At 41.7% G+C, this 22390-nt stretch overlaps 1 protein-coding gene across 1 annotated transcript; it reads right to left on the bottom strand.

Annotated features, from left to right (window-relative positions):
* Positions 1-2263: 2263 nt before the first annotated feature.
* Positions 2264-20679, bottom strand: dck (deoxycytidine kinase). The gene is made up of 7 exons (XM_053479047.1): positions 20486-20679; positions 20043-20158; positions 18001-18194; positions 4363-4510; positions 3991-4106; positions 2724-2823; positions 2264-2546 (listed from the first exon to the last, which is right to left on the bottom strand). Exons 1-7 carry the CDS (start codon positions 20574-20576, stop codon positions 2520-2522), a joined length of 792 nt encoding a protein of 263 aa, XP_053335022.1. The 5' UTR covers positions 20577-20679; the 3' UTR covers positions 2264-2519.
* Positions 20680-22390: the final 1711 nt, after the last annotated feature.

Raw genomic sequence — 22390 nt, 5'->3', positions numbered from 1 at the left:
GTAAGGTCCATTTATACACAATATCGACACAAAAGTCAATTTCAGAAAGGTCAAATTATTGCCCGTTAGACAGTTGTTAGAGTCCACATTGACACTTTAGTGCTGAACTATTTACATGTGGACATCTGAAGATGCATCTGCAAGGGATGCAGTCATCATGCCTAATGCACACACTATACAAGCCTCTAAAGGCAGGGTTATGGGGTTACTTTAGTTGGTAAGGTCTAGGCTCAACAAAGTAAAGTTTATGTTATAAATTAAGTCAGCTGACTATTTAAATGTACTGAATGACCTATCTATGGATTTTTTTTCTTCCCTGGAGGTACAGCCATATTCCAGAACTCAAATTGTAAAGGAGTCATTTTAGTAGCATGTGGATTCATATTCTTACATAAATTGTCCACAATATGAGATGTTATCAAAGTTAAAGGCAGTTGAAGAAAATATTCGTGTGTGGCTTTTTGTCTAGGTACAAAGCTTTCAAGACAACATGTATATCAACATATACATATACAGTAAAACCTTGAATTTCCAGTTACTTGGTGTTTTGCATAACAAGCTAAAATTTTGAATAAACTTTAACCCAATATATAAACGAAATCTTGAAACACGAGTAGTACGTCAAGCTCTGTCTGCCAAGCATCACGTGATCACAACTAAGCCAATGATTTTTCTATCTCTCACTCTGTGGAGTTGTGTGAAATCCTCTCCCAAGTCTTATAATTTCAATGTCTTTTTGCGCGTGTACTGTTTACTATACCATTGTAACCAAGTACAGTATGTGCACGTGTAAAGCATTTTTTTTTTGTCTATGTGTAATGACTGTTTTTTTTAGTAAATCTACTGCCACAACAACCTCCAGGAAGAAAAAAGTTAAATAGGCAGTAGCAGTGCGAGCGATGAATCTGTTATCACATTTCGGCAAAATCCTTAAAAGGAGTCAAAGGCAAATGTCATTAGATAGGTTCCTCGTTAAAATCGCACAAAAAGAAAAAGATTCAAGTTTTCCGACACAGACCCTTTGTCAGAGAGCAATGATTTCACTCCTCCTCCTTTTACACCAGCTACAATTCTTTTTTTTTTCAATTGAAAGTGCAGGTTAATTTGTTTTATTTTTACTTTATATTTTGTATGAATTTTTATATAAATATTTTTGGGTAGTGGAACGAATCCACAGGCTTTAAGCTCAAAGTTTCAATTATTCCTTATATGGAAATTCGCTTTGATATACTTGAAGTGCTTTGAATTAAAAGCACACTTCTAGAATGAATTATCGCAATCCATAGTCTAACTGTATTATAATGCTGTATTACCAAGTATTACAGTTCTCTCTGTCCACAACACAGGTGATTTCACAAATTATTTCTCCTCTACATTTACATTTAAATGAGTAAATCTTGTGTCACTGAACTATTAGGCGTGGCCCCTGCTTTTTTAGAATGAAGATCTGTACCCACTTTTAAAGATAAATTTGTAACTAAGTAGTATATGATTACAAAGATGAGCGTTTAAGCTTGATAATTAAACAAACAAACAAAAAAATAATAATAATTAAAAAAAAAATAAAAAAAAAAAATATATATATATATATATATATATATATATATATATATATATATGATCCAAGTACAGTACTGCAAGTGGACTCTTCAACTCCAAATAGGCCCTTGATGCTTGATGACAACACTGATTTAAGTCATCAGGCAAACAAACACTTATAAACAGTGTATTTATTCAGTGGTCATTTATGTCAAACACAAAAATATCAGCAGGTTCATTTGTAACTAAAAGGACCAAATCATTTTAGTTCTTGATGAATACATTACTCTTCTCCTAGCTAATCCGTGAAAATTATGGCTACACTAAGTTTGCATTATTTTAACACCACTGAGATGTGATATACCCTTTGTAGGCTGTTTTACACAAATTTTATAAATCAAGATGTAACAATCAAGACCTGCTTTTTTATCACAGCTGGTAATAATCTGTGCTTTGCCCTTAAAATTACCCTACCTCTGTTCAAACAAAAATCAAACTCGTAGCCAGACATAGTTATGTAATGTTAGCAAACAGGTGATGATTTGTTACACACCAAAGGCACCTGATACTTGTCAATGTGATTTACATACTGTGGTGAGATTATACTAAAGTGGCCCACTTTACAGTCCAAGCTCAAGTTAAAAATTTTATTGGTAGAGTGGAAGTTAACCTATTGTTCCGACAGACATATCTTTAACAGTATTCCACCTTTTTTTTAACTAAGGAATTTATGTTAATTGTCCATTTATGGAATATGATGGGGTAGACATAACTGTACATTTAGGGGGCAGAACACAGGCATAAAGAACTAATGACAAACTCACCATCTTAAAGGCACCCTAGTACAGCTTAAAACTTGATTCTTAACACAGAGATGATCAGAGTGCAACAAGGACATCACTCAATCCTACTAATTTAATTCAAATAATTTTATTTAAAAAACACACAGACACAAACAAACACAAACAGACACATCCAGTTCAAAGAGTGTTGAGGAAGTCTTTCACCTAGGGAAAAGAAAATGGAACACACAGTGACATTTACATGTTCAGTACTCTTATCTGATATGAAAAACAGACAGAATAGAGTTGTGAACAAGATGTTATGGCGTATTAATGTATGTGTACCTGTGTGTACATAAACACAAGTGTGAGGGAGCGGGAAAGACAGAAAAGTGTTGTTACCTTTTCAATCATGTCCGCACATTTGTATTTATCGCTTTTAAAGTCATCGTCGACGTCCAGAGTGAGAACAGGAACTTCACAAAGATAGTCAAAGTCCATACTGCACAACACACACAAATAAGATACACATATTTTAAGTACCACAATTATAATACATACATACCTCTACTCTTTAGAATGCACTATAAATCAGAGAGCTTAAAGCCTTTCTTACCAATTTACACACACCCTCCGGACACTATTATTATTATGTCTGCAATTTGGTTATTAGCCTATCCCCATCTATCAGTCAGTTACTATGAGAAATAAAGAAAATCTACCTTCTTCCATATACACTCGCCAAATACCTTATTAAAAACTAGATGTGCCTGCGACTTTGTTCACTTGGAACTTAATTGGACACTCATAAACATGTTTTTAAAAATGGTCAACGCGATTTGTGGAATTTTGGAATTAACTAAACCTTTTATGTGTTATGGTCAAGTTCATGTAATGAATATGTAAGAACTTGTTAATTAAGTGTATAAAAGCCTTAACAAATGTACAGCGCCATCTGTTAAATTTTGAGCAAACTAATGATTTTTCCAAGGTCATTTTTTTAATGGTATAAGGGCATTTTCCATTAAAATTTCTCTTCCTGTGGGCCGATTGCGATGAAACTAGCCTATATTTTCCTTCATGCTCTGCCAAATACACATAAAATGTGTTCAGTAGTTTTAAAGTGAGGCGAGCACAAACGAACAGACAGACCAACCATCTTGATGTGTTCTATTACTTATCCTACATACTGTACCCCCCAATATTTTTTTTCATAAATCTCTTTAATGTAGACACACCAACTTTACAATTTTATTATAGATGACTTTACATCTAATTATTACTTATATTATACTATTTAATCAGTTAACTGTGTGGCAGCAGTGAAACGCATGCAAAGTCATGCAAACAGATAATTGCAACAGCATAATCAGGTAAGATTCATGATTTACTCAGAGTGGTGGAATAAAGAAAATACATTCAGTAAGCATCAGTTCCGCAGTAATCATCAGTTATGCGTTGTTGATGTAGAGCCCAAGCTAGAATGGCCAGGCTGGTTAACAGAAAGAAAAGAATCTCCACAGAAAAGCATCTCCACATTGGGTTCCATTTCGGTCAGCCAAGAACAGAAAACTAAGGTACAGGCTAAACAAAGCTAAATACTTTCATGACATTGAGATCATTATTATTTATAAGTATATAGTGCATGAATGGATGTGTGTGTGTATACCTCAGGGTCCTGTGCTGCAGCCAACATTCATGCTTGTAATGAAGCTTTTCCAGATACTCCAGTGGAATCCCTTGCTCCTCCTCTCTGCCTCTCAAATGCAACCTCTCCAAACACCTCTGAGAAACACAAGGACACAACATAATTACACACAAAGCATAAATAAATGAAAGTCTATTCAAGCAATTTCTTTCAAATAAAGGCTTTTAAAGTATGACAAATTTTACAAATTCATAATTTAAAATCATTTACGTGGTCCATTTAGGTGCATCTCGCAACAGCTGAGCTTTAAAAAGGTTTTTACTTTTTTTCCCCACCAGTGAGAGATAAATAGTTTAAGGCCATAGAAATTTGATTCATGGTAAGTGTGTGTACCTCTGGTTTGGCCCGCAGGTATATGATGCCATCCAGCTCAACGTGCTGACCGAATTGTTTATGCAGCCAACTGTGCCAGTCCTGATAAATGGCCCACTCAGTCTCATTTAAACACTCACTCTCATACAGGTTCGCTGCAAAGATGTACCTGCAGGACAGAAACTAATTTAACTTTTAACTAATTTTTATTCACTACATAATTCCATAGTTATGTCATAAACAATATCTTCAGTATTAAAATACAATGGTCAAAACTATTTTAATAATATGAATGGACATATCTTTTAACATTAAGGTATGTTCAAACTTTTGACTGGTACTACACACACACACACACACACACACACCTATATACTGTACACAAGCAGGCTTGACCCTGGGTAGTGAGACGGCTTCCACTAAAGAGTCTGTATCAATAGACTGGCTGCTTTTTCCAGAGCTCCGCCAGACTGACCAATTTTTCTACTTTTTCGTCCCCTTACGAAGAGTAAACATATAACAGATAAGTATTTCATACTACCTTATAATATATTCACTCGAAACGCGTGTTATATCGTTTTCGTATAAGTTTATATCGTATAAAAGAAGTTTTAATAGTTTTGCAGCACACCGCTTCTAGCCGGCTTTTCATTAGCATCGCTAGCCCGTTAGCCCGGCTATCACAAGTTTGTTTACGCTCTTTCGCACCGGTTATTTCTATTTTTAGACACCATGTCGGTTGGGTCTCTGCCCCTGTGTGCAGGTGAGGAGACATTGGAGCTGCACTCGGTGGACTTGGAGATGGAGGCCGTGGAGAAGCTGATCCGCGACCTACAAGTGAAGCTGGCCCGGCTACAGCAGCGGAAAGCCACGCTGGAATCGTCGCGGACCGACGCTCACCTGTCCCAGGTAAATTCTCGGCATGAGAATTCTCCGACAACCTCTACTCCGCGTGCTTCTCTGCCCAGGTCCAACGCACCGAGAACGCAGCCTGCCCAGCTTTCCTTCACCCCGGCGCCGGGATACCACGAGGCCTGGAAACTTCAGCAGCGGAAGACGCGCGCCAAGCCCCGGGCGAGGACCTCTCCTCCTCCGCCACCACCCGTCTTCGAGATCTCAACCCGAAACCGCTTCGCTCCTCTCCGTGAGACGGCACACGACGCGCTGGTCATCGGAGACTCCATTGTCCGGCACGTGCGTGCTACCACAGCTAAAGGTAAGGCGTACACGCGCTGTTTACCTGGTGCACATGTTCTTGATGTTGCTGCACAGGTGCCTGCGGCCCTGAGGAAGAACATTCGAGCTGTGGTTCTCCATGCTGGCACCAACGACATCAGGCTGAGGCAGACGGAGATCCTAAAGAAGGACTTCAGGAGCCTGGTTGAGAAGGTCCGCAGCACATCACCCACGACAAAGATCGTCGTATCTGGACCACTTCCGACATTTCAGAGAGGAATCGAGAGGTTCAGTAGATTATTTGCCTTCAATGAATGGTTACAATCTTGGTGTCAACAACAGAGATTACCCTTTGTTGATAACTGGAATGTTTTCTGGGAGCGTCCTAGGCTCTACCGCACAGATGGCCTGCACCCTAGCAGAGCTGGAGCAGCGGTCCTCTCTGACAACATCTCCAGGACACTACGAACCATCTGACTTGCGGTAAGTCATACCTCAGATTCTTTAGATATCAGCCACAATACAACTCACCATACTAATAGACGCACACACATAGCTTGTACTATAGAAACTGTGTCTATTCCCCGATTAGTGAGAAAAAAGAATAAATTCGTTAAATCCAGCCGAAACAATCTGGTAACCATTAAACCAGAAAAAGGCCAAATAAGTAATCGAAGTCTACCTCTAAAGTTTGGACTTCTCAACATTAGATCCCTTACGCCTAAAGCACTTATTGTTAATGAAATTATATCAGATCATTGCCTTGACGCACTCTGCCTCACTGAAACCTGGCTTAAACCGAATGAATATATTGGTCTGAATGAGTCTACTCCGTCAGGATATTTTTATAAGCACGAGCCCCGTCTAATTGGTCGCGGTGGTGGTGTCGCCACTATCTACAAAGATGTACTCACTGTTACTCAGAAAATAAGGCCCAGGTTTAACTCATTTGAAGTGCTCGTCATTAATGTTGCACTTAATGAAATACATAATAAACCCGCGCTATATTTTACAATGGCCACCGTGTACAGACCCCCAGGGCCATATGCCGATTTTCTAAAAGAATTTGGACATCTGCTATCAGACCTAATTGTTAACTCTGACAAAGTGTTGATAGTAGGTGACTTTAACATTCATGTAGATGATGCTAATGACACTTTAGCCCTCGCATTTATGGACTTACTAAATTCCTTTGGGGTTAAACAAAATATAAATAGATCAACTCACCGCTGTAATCATACACTAGATTTAATTATATCTCATGGTATAGATGTCACTAATATAGAGATTTTAACTCAAAGTGATGATATCACAGATCATCACCTCCTGATATATACTCTACCCGTAGAACAGATTAGCTGTGTCTCTCCACGTTATCGATTTGTTAGAAATATGAATCCGACTACTAAAGACAGATTCACAAGTAATCTACCGGATCTGTCCCAAATTCTTATTAGACCCCTAAATGCAGACGATCTAGACGAAGTGACCAGCAGCATGGGTACTATTTTTACCAGTACATTAGACACTGTTGCTCCCATCAGATTAAAAAAAAGTCAGAGATAAAACACTTGCTCCTTGGTACAATAGTCATACTCGCGCCCTAAAGAGAGCAACCCGTAACCTTGAGCGAAAATGGAGAAAAACTAAATTAGAAGTTTTTCGAATTGCGTTTAAAGACAGTATGTGCAGCTATAGACGGGCTCTAAAAACCGCTAGGACCGAGCATCTTAGCCAACTGATAGCAAGAAACCAAAACAATCCCAAGTTCTTATTTAGTACAGTAGCCTGCCTAACAAAACCTAAGATGCCTGCAGAGAGTACTCCACAACATTTTAGTAGTGAAGATTTTATGGACTTCTTTAATGAAAAAATCGATAGCATAAGGAAGAAAATAACAGAGGTTCAACCTCTAATAGCATCTCATGATCTAGCTCAGCCAAGAGCTTCACATTTAGATTTTCAGTGCTTTACAGGTATAGGACAGGAAGAGCTGTATAAACTTATCACCTCAGCTAAATCAACAACGTGCCTGTTAGACCCAATACCAACAAGATTTTTAAAAGAAGTGATGTTTACAGTTGGAGAGCCAATTCTAAACATTATTAATTCTTCATTATATCTAGGTCACGTCCCTAAACCTTTGAAGCTGGCAGTTATTAAGCCGCTTCTTAAAAAATCTAATTTGGACGCGAATGAAATAACAAATTATAGACCGATTTCAAACCTTCCGTTCATATCAAAAATATTAGAAAAAGTAGTATCAGCTCAAATATGCACATTCTTGCAGGAAAACAACATCCTAGAAGAATTTCAGTCAGGTTTCAGGCCACATCATAGTACAGAAACTGCACTAGTTAAGATTGCAAACGACTTGTTTTTAGCTTCAGACCAAGGCTGCATCTCAATATTAGTCTTACTTGATCTAAGTGCTGCATTCGACACCATAGATCATAATATTCTCATAGACCGCCTACAAAATCATATAGGTATTCAGGGGCAGGCATTAAAATGGTTTAGATCATACCTGTCTGATCGATACCATTTTGTAGATCTAAATGGAGTACCGTCTGATGTAATGCCAGTGAAATATGGTGTCCCACAAGGGTCAGTTTTAGGACCTCTCCTGTTCTCAATTTACATGCTTCCCCTGGGAAACATCATTAGAAGGCATGGGATTAGTTTCCATTGTTATGCTGATGATACCCAATTATACATCTCAACAAAACCAGATGAAATACCCAAGTTGTCTAGATTAACAGAGTGTGTCCAGGACATAAAAGATTGGATGACCAATAACTTTCTTTTACTAAATTCAGATAAGACAGAGATATTGCTCATCGGCCCAAAAACCAGCACACAACAGCTTTCACAATTCAGCCTGCGTTTAGAAGGATGTACTGTTACTACTAGCTCAACAGTAAAAGACCTGGGCGTGATATTAGACAGCAACTTGTCTTTTGAAAATCATATTTCCAATATCACAAAAACAGCCTTTTTCCATCTTAGAAATATTGCCAAACTTAGGAGTATCCTATCCGTATCTGATGCAGAAAAGCTAGTTCATGCATTCATGACCTCCAGACTGGACTATTGTAATGCACTACTAGGTGGTTGTCCTGCATCCTCAATAAACAAGCTACAGTTAGTCCAAAATGCAGCCGCCAGGGTTCTCACTAGATCCAGAAAATATGATCATATAACACCTATATTATCATCCCTGCACTGGCTACCTGTTCAATTTAGAATTAATTACAAAATAGTACTACTTACATACAAGGCTTTAATTGGTTTAGCTCCCTCATACCTAACCAGTCTTTTGATACGCTATAATCCACCACGTCCCTTACTTCTGGTAATTCCCAGAATTTTAAAATCTACAAAAGGGGGCAGGGCATTTTCATATTTGGCTCCAAAGCTTTGGAATAGCCTTCCAGACACTGTTCGGGGAGCAGACACGGTTTCCCAATTCAAAAGTAGGCTCAAGACGCATCTCTTTAATCTGGCATACGCGTAACTCAACCCATAACCTCATACTCCATTACACTTATCCTGAATGGCAACTACGCTAATTCTCTCCATCTTTTCTGTATTTTTCTACCCATCCTGAGACATCTGGAGATTGTGCCAGCTTCAGTAGACAAAGGCCAACCCTGCGAGGTTTCTAAAGCATCTTGAGAAGGACCTGCTCCAGCTAGATTCTGCTTTATGATGGCTGGAGCTACACATCCTGCTCCTGTGCTTCCAGTGATCTGACCCCATCTGCCCTCTGCACCTACTGCTGAACTGAATCTACACAACTTCTGATATATTGAACTTTCACCTGCACAACACACTTGATGTTATTTCTATCTGTTATCACCCAGATGAGGATGGGTTCCCTGTTGAGTCTGGTTCCTCTCAAGGTTTCTTCCTATTGCCATCTCAGGGAGTTTTTCCTTGCCACTGTCGCCGTCACCCTTGGCTTGCTCATCAGAGACATTTCATTCATCATTCATTCATTTAATTATTATCTAGACACATTTTTCTCACACATACACACTTCCAAATATTTTCTTTTCTTTTCTTTCTTAAAAAAAAAAAAAAAAATCTTTCATTTTTTTTCTTGTGAAGCTGCTTTGGGACAATGACCATTGTTAAAAGCGCTATATAAATAAAATTGAATTGAATTGAATTGAATACACTACCCGGCCCAAAAGAAAGTCACCACCTGAACTTAAGTAAGTAAATAGTTAAGAGCTTTCCATTCGATAATTACTGCAGTAATTAATATCCTTCAACTTGCAAAAAGTTATTTACCCCAAACTGATGCAGTGCGTAACTTCCCATTTCTTAAACAACCATGTCAGGAGACATACAGTGGTGTGAAAAACTATTTGCCCCATTCCTGATTTCTTATTCTTTTGCATGTTTGTCACACAAAATGTTTCTGATCATCAAACACATTTAACTATTAGTCAAAGATAACACAAGTAAACACAAAATGCAGTTTTTAAATGATGGTTTTTATTATTTAGGGAGAAAAAAAAATCCAAACCTACATGGCCCTGTGTGAAAAAGTAATTGCCCCCTGAACCTAATAACTGGTTGGGCCACCCTTAGCAGCAATAAATGCAATCAAGCGTTTGCGATAACGAATGGTTATGACTATAACCTCTGTTCCCTGAAGGAGAGGAACGAGGTACAACACATATAGTATGGGATATCACGCCCTCTCGTGTCCTGGCTGAAGCCACCTTTATTCACGCCGTAAAGGCAGGCAAACCTGTGGTGACGTAGGTGTAGCCCCGCCTACACCTATAAACCATCGTCGCCACGGTTGACCCTCAGTTCGATAGCCGCTCTTCGCCGAGCGTAACTATGAGGCGGGGCAGCAATGTGTTGTACCTCGTTCCTCTCCTTCAGGGAACAGAGGTTATAGTCATAACCATTCGTTCCCTTTCAGTCGATTCACTCGGTACAACACATATAGTATGGGACATATATTCACGCCCCGCCGAGTATCTATCAAAGTTAGTCACAAGAACCCTGACAGCTACTCTACTGCATTATGGACCCCGCAGAGAGGACACAATGAGCCACCGAGGGGGCCGTTATATCAAGTCGGTAGAACCGGACAAAAGTGTGTGGTGAGGACCAACTGGCTGCCGCGCAAATCTCGCCCACAGACATTCCTTTGAACAGAGCCCATGATGTTGCCATAGCTCTCGTTGAATGTGCTTTCACACCCAGAGGCAATGGGACACTCTTGCTACTATAAGCTAGTGTAATAGCCTCCACAATCCAATGGGAAAGCCGCTGTTTAGACAGCGTTTTACCCTTTACTGGACTGGCAAAGCAGATAAACAGTTGATCACATAAGCGGATATCTACTGTACGGTCCATGTACACTCGTAGTGCACGTACGGGGCACAAATTATGCAATTTTCTCTGCTCATCAGAAGCAAAAGGAGGAGGAAAAAAGCTATAAAGGTCAAAGACCATAGAGCTATAATCAGTGGAGACGACCTTCGGTACATAGGCCGCGTTCGGCCGTAGAGTAACCTTTAACCCATTAGCAGCAAACTGTGTACAGGATGGATGCACGGACAAAGCGTGGAGATCGCCCACTCGTTTAGCAGATGCTAAAGCAAGAAGAAGTGCTGTCTTATATGAAAGAATTTTCATATCTATAGACTCAACTGGCTCAAAAGGAGGACCACAGAGGGCCTCAAGCACTAACAATAAATCCCAAGACGGAACACTGGACCTCGTAGTGGGTTGCAGACGTCGCACTCCCTTTAAAAACCGTACTGCCAGCGGATGAGCCCCTGGTGACACTCCGTCAAAACCAACATGACAGGCTGATATAGCCGCCAAGTACACTTTAATAGTAGAGAAGGAAAGGCCTTTCTCTAATAGTTGTTGTAGAAAAGACAAAATCTCCACCATGGAGCACTGAAATGGAAGAACATTATGTTCTTGACACCATTGCTCAAATGCTCGCCACTTGTAAGCATATAAACCTCTAGTAGACGAGGCCCGAGCACTTTGGATTGTCTCAATCACATTCGGGGGAAGCCCTTTTGCTAACAAATTAGACCTTTCAACAGGTAAGCGTGCAAGTTCCACAGCTCGGGACGCGGGTGCACTACCTCTCCCCCTGCCTGAGACAGAAGGTCCCTGAGGAGAGGAAGTTTCCATGGTTCTGCTGCTAGCAGGCTGACTATCTCTGCGTACCACAACTTCGCCGGCCAATGAGCTGCCACCAGGATTAGTGACAGGCCCTGCTGACGTACCCTCTCTGTGACAGGCAGAATCAGTTCTACCGGAGGGAAAGCATACAATAGAGCTGGGGGCCATGAGTGTGCCAACGCATCGATCCCCAGTGGGGCATTGCGATCCGTTATGGAGAAGAATAGTGGGCAGTGAGCATTTTCTTTGGATGCAAAAAGATCCACTGCTGCCCTGCCGAAGCGCTCCCAGATCTGAGCTACCACCCATGGGTGTAATCTCCATTCCCTCACAAGCGGGCCCCCTCTGGATAGAAGGTCCGCCCCCAAATTCAGTGGCCCTGAGTGACAGAAGATGAACACTGGACCATAGCAATAGAGAATGAGATAGTTTCAGCAGGGGAAGTGAACGAGTCCCCCCTTGTCTGTTTATATACGACACCACTGTTGTATTGTCTGTCCTGATCAGAACATGATGGCCTGTTAAAGCCAGACGAAAATGTCTCAGGGCTAAGAACACTGCTAACAGCTCCAAATAGTTGATGTGAAGCCTGCGTTGTTCCTGTGACCACGCCCCCCTGATCGCGGAGCCGTCGCACAGAGCGCCCCAGCCGCTGAGGGAGGCATCTGTTGACACCACTTTGCGAAACGATACCCTGCCTATCGGAGAGCCCTGACGTAATAGCCTGGGTTCCCTCCAGGGCAGAAGGGCTGACATGCATGACGGTGTCACCGTCAGCCTCCTGTTGAGGTGGCGCGCCGCACATAGGCGGTGAGAGCGCACCCAGCGCTGAAACGCACGCATGTTCAACAGCCCGAGAGGCACCACAGTGATCATAGACGCCATCATTCCCATTAGTTGTAAAAACACTCGGAAACGAAGTTTGTGTTGCAACTGAAACAGAGCAAGGCAGCGCTGAAACGCGGCTATTCTGTGCTCTGAGAGACGTGCTCGGCTGGTAACGGAGCATATCTCCAGACCCAGGAATGAACACTGTTGACTCGGAATCAGTGAGCTTTTCTGCATATTTACTGAGAACCCTAAAGTCTGAATGTGAGACAGATCTAGTGCTGTCTGTTTCTCTGCCTGCTCGCTTGAGCTCGCTATCAGTGCCCAGTCGTCTAAATAGGCTAATATGCGAATGCCTTTCTCCCGAAGAGGAGACAGCGCCGCCTCGGCGCACTTCGTGAACGTTCGGGGAGCTAGTGACAGGCCGAACGGCAGCACTAGGTACTCGTAGGCCACGCCCTCGAATGCAAACCTCAGAAACTTTCTGTGGCACGGAAAGATCGCTATATGAAAATAAGCATCTGTGAGATCGATCGTAGTGAACCAATCTCCCGGGCCTATTGCATTTAGCAGTTGCCTCAGAGTAAGCATTTTGAACTTGTACGTTCTTAGAAACGTGTTCAATATACTCAGATCCAAAATAGGACGCAGTCCTCCCCCCCTCTTCGGAACGACAAAATACCGGCTGTACCAACCTGAGTTCGCTTCCGAAGGAGGCACCACTTGAATCGCCCTTTTGCTCAGAAGAGAATTTATCTCTTCCCGAAGCACCGCTGCGGCATCGTCCGACACCTCGGTGTTGATTATGGAAGAGAAGCGCGGTGGCTTTACGCGAAACTGTAGTCGGTATCCCATAGCGACTGTGTTTTGCACCCATGTCGAGACTGCGCATGCGCGCCACTCGAGAACGTGGGACGCCAACCGGCCCGCATTGGTTTCTGAAAGGGGTCTGCTGCCCCCTGGTCGTTTCGCCAGAGTGCAGCCTCATCGATGGCACTAAGCTTTTTTGTTTTGCAACATTGTAAACAGGAAAATTCTTTATTGGTTTTAATAATGTAACATTCACGTGATTTACAAAATGCACCATTTTTGGGGCAATCACACTGCAAACATCGAGGGTACTTGCTGTAAGTCCCTGAGAACTTTTTAACACGCCCCAACTGGGGTTCATAACTCGAACATAAGCACTTGTGTGTGAGGGGGGGGGATTGTGCTTGGGAGACTGTGTTAGGGAAGTGCAGCGCCGTTTGGGACTGATTTCCTGAACATAACGTAGCGGCCTCTTGGGCGGCATTGAGAGAGGAGAAACAGTGTCTCCCTGCTGCCAGAGCTCCTCTCTCTTTAAAATCTGAGCTAGGAGGAGTGAGGATTCTTCCTCCTAGTCGCTGAATCCTTTCAGACGCCCGGTGGGGGGCCCATACCCCAGGCCGACTGCCGTGGGTTTTGCCTGGGAGGCTGTTGTTTCACCGGTCGAGAGCTCGAGCTAGCTGCCGGCGGTGGTCTCTTATGAGGTGGTCGCGGAGTGTTCATACTTCGAGCCTGTTTGGGCTTCACCTCTCGTCGCGAAATAATGTCTCGCAACGCTTCGGCCTGTTTCCTTCTGAAGTCAAACTTTGCCTGAATGGCATCGAGTGACTGGCCGAACAAACCCTCAGCAGACAGCGGTTCGTCCAAGTAGACAGCCCTGTCTCTATCAGGAATGTCAGAGAGCGTGAGCCATAAATGCCTCTGTGCTACCACTGCGCTCGCCATCCCTCTCCCGAGGGAAAGAGCCGCACAACGAGACATGCGCAAAATGTAGTCTGTCGCTGTCCTGACCTCGTTAAGCAGCGCACAGAACGGGCTCTCCTGAGGCACCAGTGAGCCGAGCTCTGCCAAACACATTGCCTGATATGTTTGAAGCAGCGTAGCGGAGTTGAGTGCACGAGCAGTGCCCGCTTGAGCGCGGTAAATCTTCTCCAGCTGGGCAGAGGAGAATCTACAATGTTTAGACGGAAGGAGAGTAGGTCCAGACACTCCATGATTGTGCGAGGGTGCCAAATAAGCAGCCAAAGATGGCTCCATTGGCGGTGGGCTAACTAGTCCTGCCTTCTCAGCTCCGTCTAATTCCAAATATTGTCCGTAACCGGGCACTGATACACGGGTCGACAGCGGCTTGCTCCATGACGACGTTAACTCGCCGACAAAGTCGGGAAACATGGGCAAGCAGTTCTTAACTGTTGTCGGTTCCGGAGGAAGAAAAAATCCCGCGAACCTTGACGGTTTTTGAGCCGGCTGCGGGGAGGGCCACTCCACCTCCAGCTTCTCGGCCGCTCGGCGGTAGAGAGCAAAAAATGAAGTGTCGTCCCGAGCGGTTAACGCAGTAGCAGCGGAGCTCTGAGCAGGCGGCACAATTTCATGCTCGTCCTCCGACAAGCCATGTATCTCTAGGCCGATGTCGAGCACGTCATCGTCCTCGAAAGCATGCTGCTCGGTGCCTGGCTGCTGGCCAGCGCTGTAGGAGAGCCCACGGTCCTCCGAACCCTCGAGATACTCCATCTGGTCCGCCCAGCTAGGTGCGGGGACTTCTGACGGAAATTCCTCGTCAGCAGACACAGGCGAAGCTGGGACTGCTGATTCGGAAAGGAGGGGGTCCTGCTGAGCGACTGTATTTCTCCCCAGGGTCCTTTCCACGAACGTGACCCGTCTTTCCAGCGTTGAACGCCGGAGCTGGCGACAAAGCTCACATGACTCTGGCTCAGCTAGAGCTCTCCTAGCATGGAGAATCCCCAGACAGACGGGGCACGCTTCGTGCTGGTCCTTTTCGTGCAAGGAGAAACCGCACTCCTGAGGACAGGGGCGAACAGCGGACCTCTTCTTAACTACATTAGCTTGCATGCTCATCTTAGCTAGCGCTGTTAGCACAGCTAAACAGAAGCCAACTAACTGAGATGTCGCTAATGTTCTGACTGTCAGAGAACTTAAAAGTCAGCGCCCCGCGGGTAGACGACTCACCAAAATGAGGCTGTTGTCGCTAACGCCAACAAGAGCAGTTAAGCTGATTTTAAGCGCAGTCTTTCAACGTAAAACGTAGAGTTTACTAGCAGCACCTAGAAAACTTCTACGGAAAAGGTGTTCACAGCGAGGTGAAGAGCGTAAGAACTGAGGGTCAACCGTGGCGACGATGGTTTATAGGTGTAGGCGGGGCTACACCTACGTCACCACAGGTTTGCCTGCCTTTACGGCGTGAATAAAGGTGGCTTCAGCCAGGACACGAGAGGGCGTGATATCCCATACTATATGTGTTGTACCGAGTGAATCGACTGAAAGGGAACTTGCAACGAGTCTTTTACAGCGCTCTGGAGGAATTTTGGCCCACTCATCTTTGCAGAATTGTTGTAATTCAGCTTTATTTGAGGGTTTTTTAGCATGAATCGCCTTTTTAAGGTCATGCCACAACATCTCAATAGGATTCAAGTCAGGACTTTGACTAGGCCACTCCAAAGTCTTCATTTTGTTTTTCTTCAGCCATTCAGAGGTGGATTTGCTGGTGTGTTATGGGTCATTGTCCTGCTGCAGCACCCAAGATCGCTTCAGCTTGAGTTGACGAACAGATGGCCGGACATTCTCCTTCAGGATTTTTTGGTAGACAGTAGAATTCATGGTTCCATCTATCACAGCAAGCCTTCCAGGTCCTGAAGCAGCAAAACAACCCCAGACCATCACACTACCACCACAATATTTTACTGTTGGTATGATGTTCTTTTTCTGAAATGCTGTGTTACTTTTACGCCAGATGTAACGGGACACGCACCTTCCAAAAAGTTCAACTTTTGTCTCGTCGGTCCACAAGGTATTTTCCCAAAAGTCTTGGCAATCATTGAGATGTTTTTTAGCAAAATTGAGACGAGCCTTAATGTTCTTTTTGCTTAAGTGGTTTGCGCCTTGGAAATCTGCCATGCAGGCCGTTTTTGCCCAGTCTCTTTCTTATGGTGGAGTCATGAACACTGACCTTAATTGAGGCAAGTGAGGCCTGCAGTTCTTTAGATGTTGTCCTGGGGTCTTTTGTGGCCTCTCAGATGAGTTGTCTCTGCGCTTTTGGGGTAATTTTGGTTGGCCAGCCACTCCTGGGAAGGTTCACCACTGTTCCATGTTTTTGCCATTTGTGGATAATGGCTCTCACTGTGGTTCGCTGGAGTCCCAAAGCTTTAGAAATGGTTGTATAACCTTTACCAGACTGATAGATCTCAATTACTTTTGTTCTCATTTGTTCCTGAATTTCTTTGGATCTTGGCATGATGTCTAGCTTTTGAGGTGCTTTTGGTCTACTTCTCTGTGTCAGGTAGCTCCTATTTAAGTGATTTCTTGATTGAAACAGGTGTGGCAGTAATCAGGCCTGGGGGTGACTACAGAAATTGAACTCAGGCGTGATAAACCACAGTTATTTTTTAACAAGGGGGGCAATCACTTTTTCACACAGGGCCATGTAGGTTTGGATTTTTTTCTCCCTAAATAATAAAAACCATCATTTAAAAACTGCATTTTTTGTTCAATTATATTATCATTGACTAATAGTTAAATGTGTTTGATGATCAGAAACATTTTGTGTGACAAACATGCAAAAGAATAAGAAATCAGGAAGGGGGCAAATAGTTTTTCACACCACTGTATTCTGTGGTCATGCAGATGTTACCCTGATTACATTTTTTTTAAATATTAGCCTGCATCAATAAAATAAAACAACTAAGAAGATTGCTAAAACTACTAAAATTGGGTTCAGAATTGTAAAACGCATTATTAAAACCGGAAAAGATAATGACAAACTATCATCTTCTACAAATAAATGTTGTCAGGAAAACATTTTTTTTTCCTTCCAAAAAAAAGCACACCTATGTTTAATATTGAAAGCCAACTGTGAACCGAACTTAAGGGGGCTTGGGACTTAACACCTGTTTTAGGTGAAATTTGATGACAACTAATTCGATTATCGATTTAAGTTGATAACATCGTTGTGCATTAATTTTTGCAACCCATAACGTAATGATCTTTTTAAACATCTACTTAACTAAACAAACATAAAACACTTTTATGACCAAGAAATATGTAAGAATCCATCTACAAACAATTCAAATCAAATTAAAATTGTATTTGTCACATACACAGCCATACACAGTACAATATGCAGTTGCGATTAAAAATATTTTTTGCCAGTTTTTTAATGCAACTATACCCTGCACTTGGCTCAGCAAATTGCCCCCCTCCTGAAAATGTCAATGATTGTATGAATCATAAAAATTCATACAATTTTAAAAATGGGCTCCACATAAGGAGTATGCATTGACGGTGCACTGCCGAGATTTAAAAGAATTAAATAAATACGCTATGAACAAAACTCTGAAAGTCAATTCCATTGTGACAATAACATTAATATTAGTTGCATATCCCTTATTCATATAAATAACATTTAACTGGACAATATGTATCAACTCTTACAGTACACACCTGTCACTGTATACAGATCTCTCGAAGAACTGCACAGGGTTCTCAGCATGGCGAAGTTTTCCGCTGGCCGAGTTGATTTGTGCGCGGACGCGGCTCATGCACGCGTAGCTCTGAAAGGTGTAAGCCCAGCGTTCCGGCTTCTCATACATCATCTGCAAAACATTTCCTCCACTCTTTTGAGATGTAGTGAGCTCCTGAAACACAGACACACACATAAACATCATTACATAGGAACAACCAAGACCAAGAAGCTTTCCCTTCACTGTTCACTATTCTAAACACTTTTAAATAATTTGATTAATTATTTCATCATCTAATTATTTAATCCTCGCTATTGTTTTCTGTGTTTAAAAATCACCAATTACTTATAAAATACTTATTACCATAAGCTCTGGTAAAGAACTTTCAGAAAGACACATGTTTAACTGATTTGGGTACAGTTAAGATAACAGAATATTTGGGTAGATTTGACTTCCAAACTCTTTCTGTAAGTTATGATGTTCTGCTGCTTCTGAAGCTGGCACAGCAACACTTTGCCATTAAAATATATCTGGGAGCAGTAGAACTCTCTGGTGTGCAGTTAGTTGTTGACTGTACCATCTGCTGAGTCCCAAAGGATAAGTGGTATTAGTGCATAACACAGCAGTTGGTACTACATTCACAGGACATAAACACCAGTTGCTGTGGGCATTGACCTGTCAAATGCTGTGGGCTCCAAACAGTCATTACATACATCAATTTCAGCAAATGCAACTCTCATTTACAAATGTACAGCAAATTCCAGTGTATTTTTTTCCCACCACATGCTGCATGGCATAAAGCTTGTGAGCTTGTTTGCAATTTTCGATTGGCTTTGCTCCCTAACTAAAACTGAATAAAGTCAGTTTCGCCTGTGGCTTTGTAAGAGGTGCTGGACAGTAAGGGAAATAAAGGGTAGCATGGCCAGACCTAAATTATGTGTGTCAAGTGCATGGTTATATCATTATAGAAAAAAAGGTCTAACTTCTATATTCTTCCCTTTTTACCCTTTAGCAGGGGAAGGTGATTAAAAGAGAAGAACTGGAATCTTTGCTCAAATGTAAGGCTTTAAATTTTAATACAAATATCTGCTGCTGACTGAAATTGAAAAATTTTTTTTAAAAAATAAAATTGAACTTCATGATTTCCAAAAAAAAAAGAGGTAATTCTAAAAATGTAATGTCTGATACTGAATGTACATTTAATCTTTCTGCTAACACACACATTATGGCTGTGCAGTTCACAGGATGAGATTGGTGCATGCACGCATATAGAGATTTTGAAGGAGATAGACAGCGTTGATGACATCACATTCTAAATTGTGGTCAAACTCATATTTTGGTACTGTTAGCTTTCACACCTTCTCTGAACTGCACTCGAGACAACCTTTTCAACTCAACTCTGGCACTGTGTACAGTATGCGGCGTTTACACTAATCAAATGAACTGAACTTTGGTGTCAAGTGCTCTTCAGCACCCTAAAAAGTCTCACGTCCAACATCTATCTTGTGTTTGTTGCAATGACTGGATGTCCTAACAGGAGAGTCAGGAGTGAAGACAAAATGTCTCTAAGGCCCCCTAGTGGCTGACTGCAGTACAATTTTTAATTCCACCAACAATCTTCTTCTGTATGCATTATTTTCACAAATTGGCCATGACTGATCTTCTCCAGTATTTTCCTTTACGATACAGTAAATGCGAGTTATTTGAAAATCAATAAATAAGCGTGGTTTATGAGGTGACTTTTAGTTTTGGACGTGACAGTCAGTCTTAGAAACGTACACACATTGCAACGCACACCTGAAGCTCAGAGAGTATTATTACAGATAGCTAGATTCATAGATTATTCAGCATGCACGAGACAGCAGCAAGGCATTGAGGCGGTAAATATCCTGAAGTGTGTGGGTGAGAAATTATTTTAACAGCTGCTTCAAAATAACCGCCATAGCATTCACACACAACGTAAATAAATACTTTTAGGATAACCTATTATTCATTAATTTAGTTATTTTTAGAAGTAATTACCTCAAATTCTCCATGTTGGGTCTGTACATTGCACCACCTAGCGATGGGCTCGGGCACTACCTCCCACTCTTTATCATGCTGCTCCAGGAGACGCACGAACGTCGACTTTCCCGCCGCTTCAGACAAAAACATGTATAAAAAACGTTATAAACGAACATTCTGCCTGGCCTAAAAACAAACAAAATATCTCATTTGTAAATTGCTAGCAATCCCCGTAGTAATAATGTTCTGTTTTTTTTTTTTCATCAATATATATTTTCGAGTTAGATACATTGTAATATATTCATCACATTTCATATCTGCTAAATACGTGTAGCTCATTTATCATCATTTGTCGACTACAAATCTCACTCTCCCACACACACAATAAAGGCAGTGATATTACTTGATAATATATGACAGGAAACCAGAGGCATCCGTTTACTGTGCATTATTCTACTCACCGATGTTTCCCTCAATAGAAACCCGTTTTAATCTTTTCTCCAGGCTGTCGTTCAGAGGACTGGAACAAGCTCTTTTCGGAGTACGAGACATTTTAAAATAGCCTAACGTCTTAAAACTTGTATGCGCCCTGTCCGTGTGTATTGTCAAAATTACCGGAAACGTTTGAGCGCGGTTGAATTTTGGCGCTTTGTTAAAGAAGCGGACTTACAGTATACGGAAAATGACAACCAATGGCGGGAGAGCATGCACACGACAGGCACGGTTCTCATTGGCTGGCCAATTCAGCCGGTATTTAGCGGGATACTCTGATTGGTCAGACACGGTAAGCGGGGCGTGTCTGTCAGTTCAGATGCGACGTCAATACAGTAAATGTATTTTAGTCAAATACGTTTAACCCTTGTATGGTGTTCGTTTCAAATTTACCAGTTTAAATTTTTTCACAGGAAATAAAAATGGTACAATTATAAAAAAAATTCTATATTAAGCAAGAAGCACAAATGCTATTACAGCGAGGTCAATAAGTATTTGATCACTCTGTGATTTTGCAAGTTCTCTTACTTAGAAATCATGGAGGAGTCTACAATCTTCAGCATAGGTGCATTTCCACTGTGAGAGACAGAATCTAAAAAGAAAAAATCCGGAAATCACATTGTATGATTTTTTTTAAACCAATTTATTTGTCACACTGTCTCTCACAGTGGAAATGCACCTACCAAATGCTGAAAACTGTAGACCCCTCCATGATTTCTAAAAGAGAACTTGCAAAATCACAGGGTGATCAAATACTTATTGACCCCACTGTATATCCCACACATTTACATATGGTCTTCAGAACCGTTTACACAGACACACAAAAAAACATGCCCACCCAACCACACACACACTGCGACATTATCTAAGCACAAAGATGCTGTTTGCTCTCACTTTCCAGCGCTCTTTACTTTGTTATGTGTCCACCTGCAAACCACTTGTTTAACGCCACCAAGAAGGACTAGGCAACCTAGACAAGCTGCTGGCCTGCTACAGCAGTCATAACGCTTACAGTGAGCACTCGTGATCTTTTACAAGTTACATGCTGAATGTCTCTGCCTATAATGCAATTACAATTTGGATGCCAATCAACCGAGACCAAAGGACGCTCAAAAGAAGACGAATTTTTCTTGAGAAGTTACGCAAGACCTTGGTAAGACTTCTCAAGACTGGTAAGACTTCTCTGACTACACTGAGAGAATGGCAGAGGGTCCAGCTGTCCCATCGACACGACTCACACGACCACAGCCTCAAGTTTCTGTAGTAAATTTACTATTGCATTTGTGGAGTGTATGTGTGTCAAAATAAATAAATGAAAGAAATCTTAACTAGTCCGGTCATTAATCTAGGTCGCAGGTGGTGGCAAGAGGAAGCGCTGCAAGGTGTGTAGAACATCACAGGACTTAAGGACACAAACCACATGCAGGACCTGCAAAAGATACATCTGTGGTACACATATTGGCAAATTTTGCGATGCATGTGTTTTGAACACAGAAATGCCAGTCTTTTCTCCTAAGCACCACCCCCTGTTGCAAGGACTATGTCTCAGTTGTTCATCTACATTTCCTAAGATGAAAGTGATTGTTGAAATTCAAGTTGATGTATTGAGTTTTCATTTAAAATAATAAATATTAAAACATCGTCTCACTTACATAAGTGAGACAATAAATACATATGCATAATTTATGACCCCAAGTCCTCCAGTATAGTAGATAACCTTATGACAAAAAAAAAAAATCACATTTCCATTGTTAATTGTGTTCTAGTAGAGACTGATTGAAATCATTAAACATATATGTTCTCTCTGTTGTTTGAAATTGAGATAAAGACAATACATGTTAATAGGTTATAAAGTAAAATTTTATTTCAGAATT

The sequence above is a fragment of the Clarias gariepinus genome, chromosome 19 (assembly GCF_024256425.1).
Source record: "Clarias gariepinus isolate MV-2021 ecotype Netherlands chromosome 19, CGAR_prim_01v2, whole genome shotgun sequence".
NCBI classification, from domain to species: Eukaryota; Metazoa; Chordata; class Actinopteri; order Siluriformes; family Clariidae; genus Clarias; species Clarias gariepinus.
The sequence above is the reverse complement of the archived record's forward strand: the minus strand, read 5'-3'. Positions and strand labels throughout refer to the sequence as shown.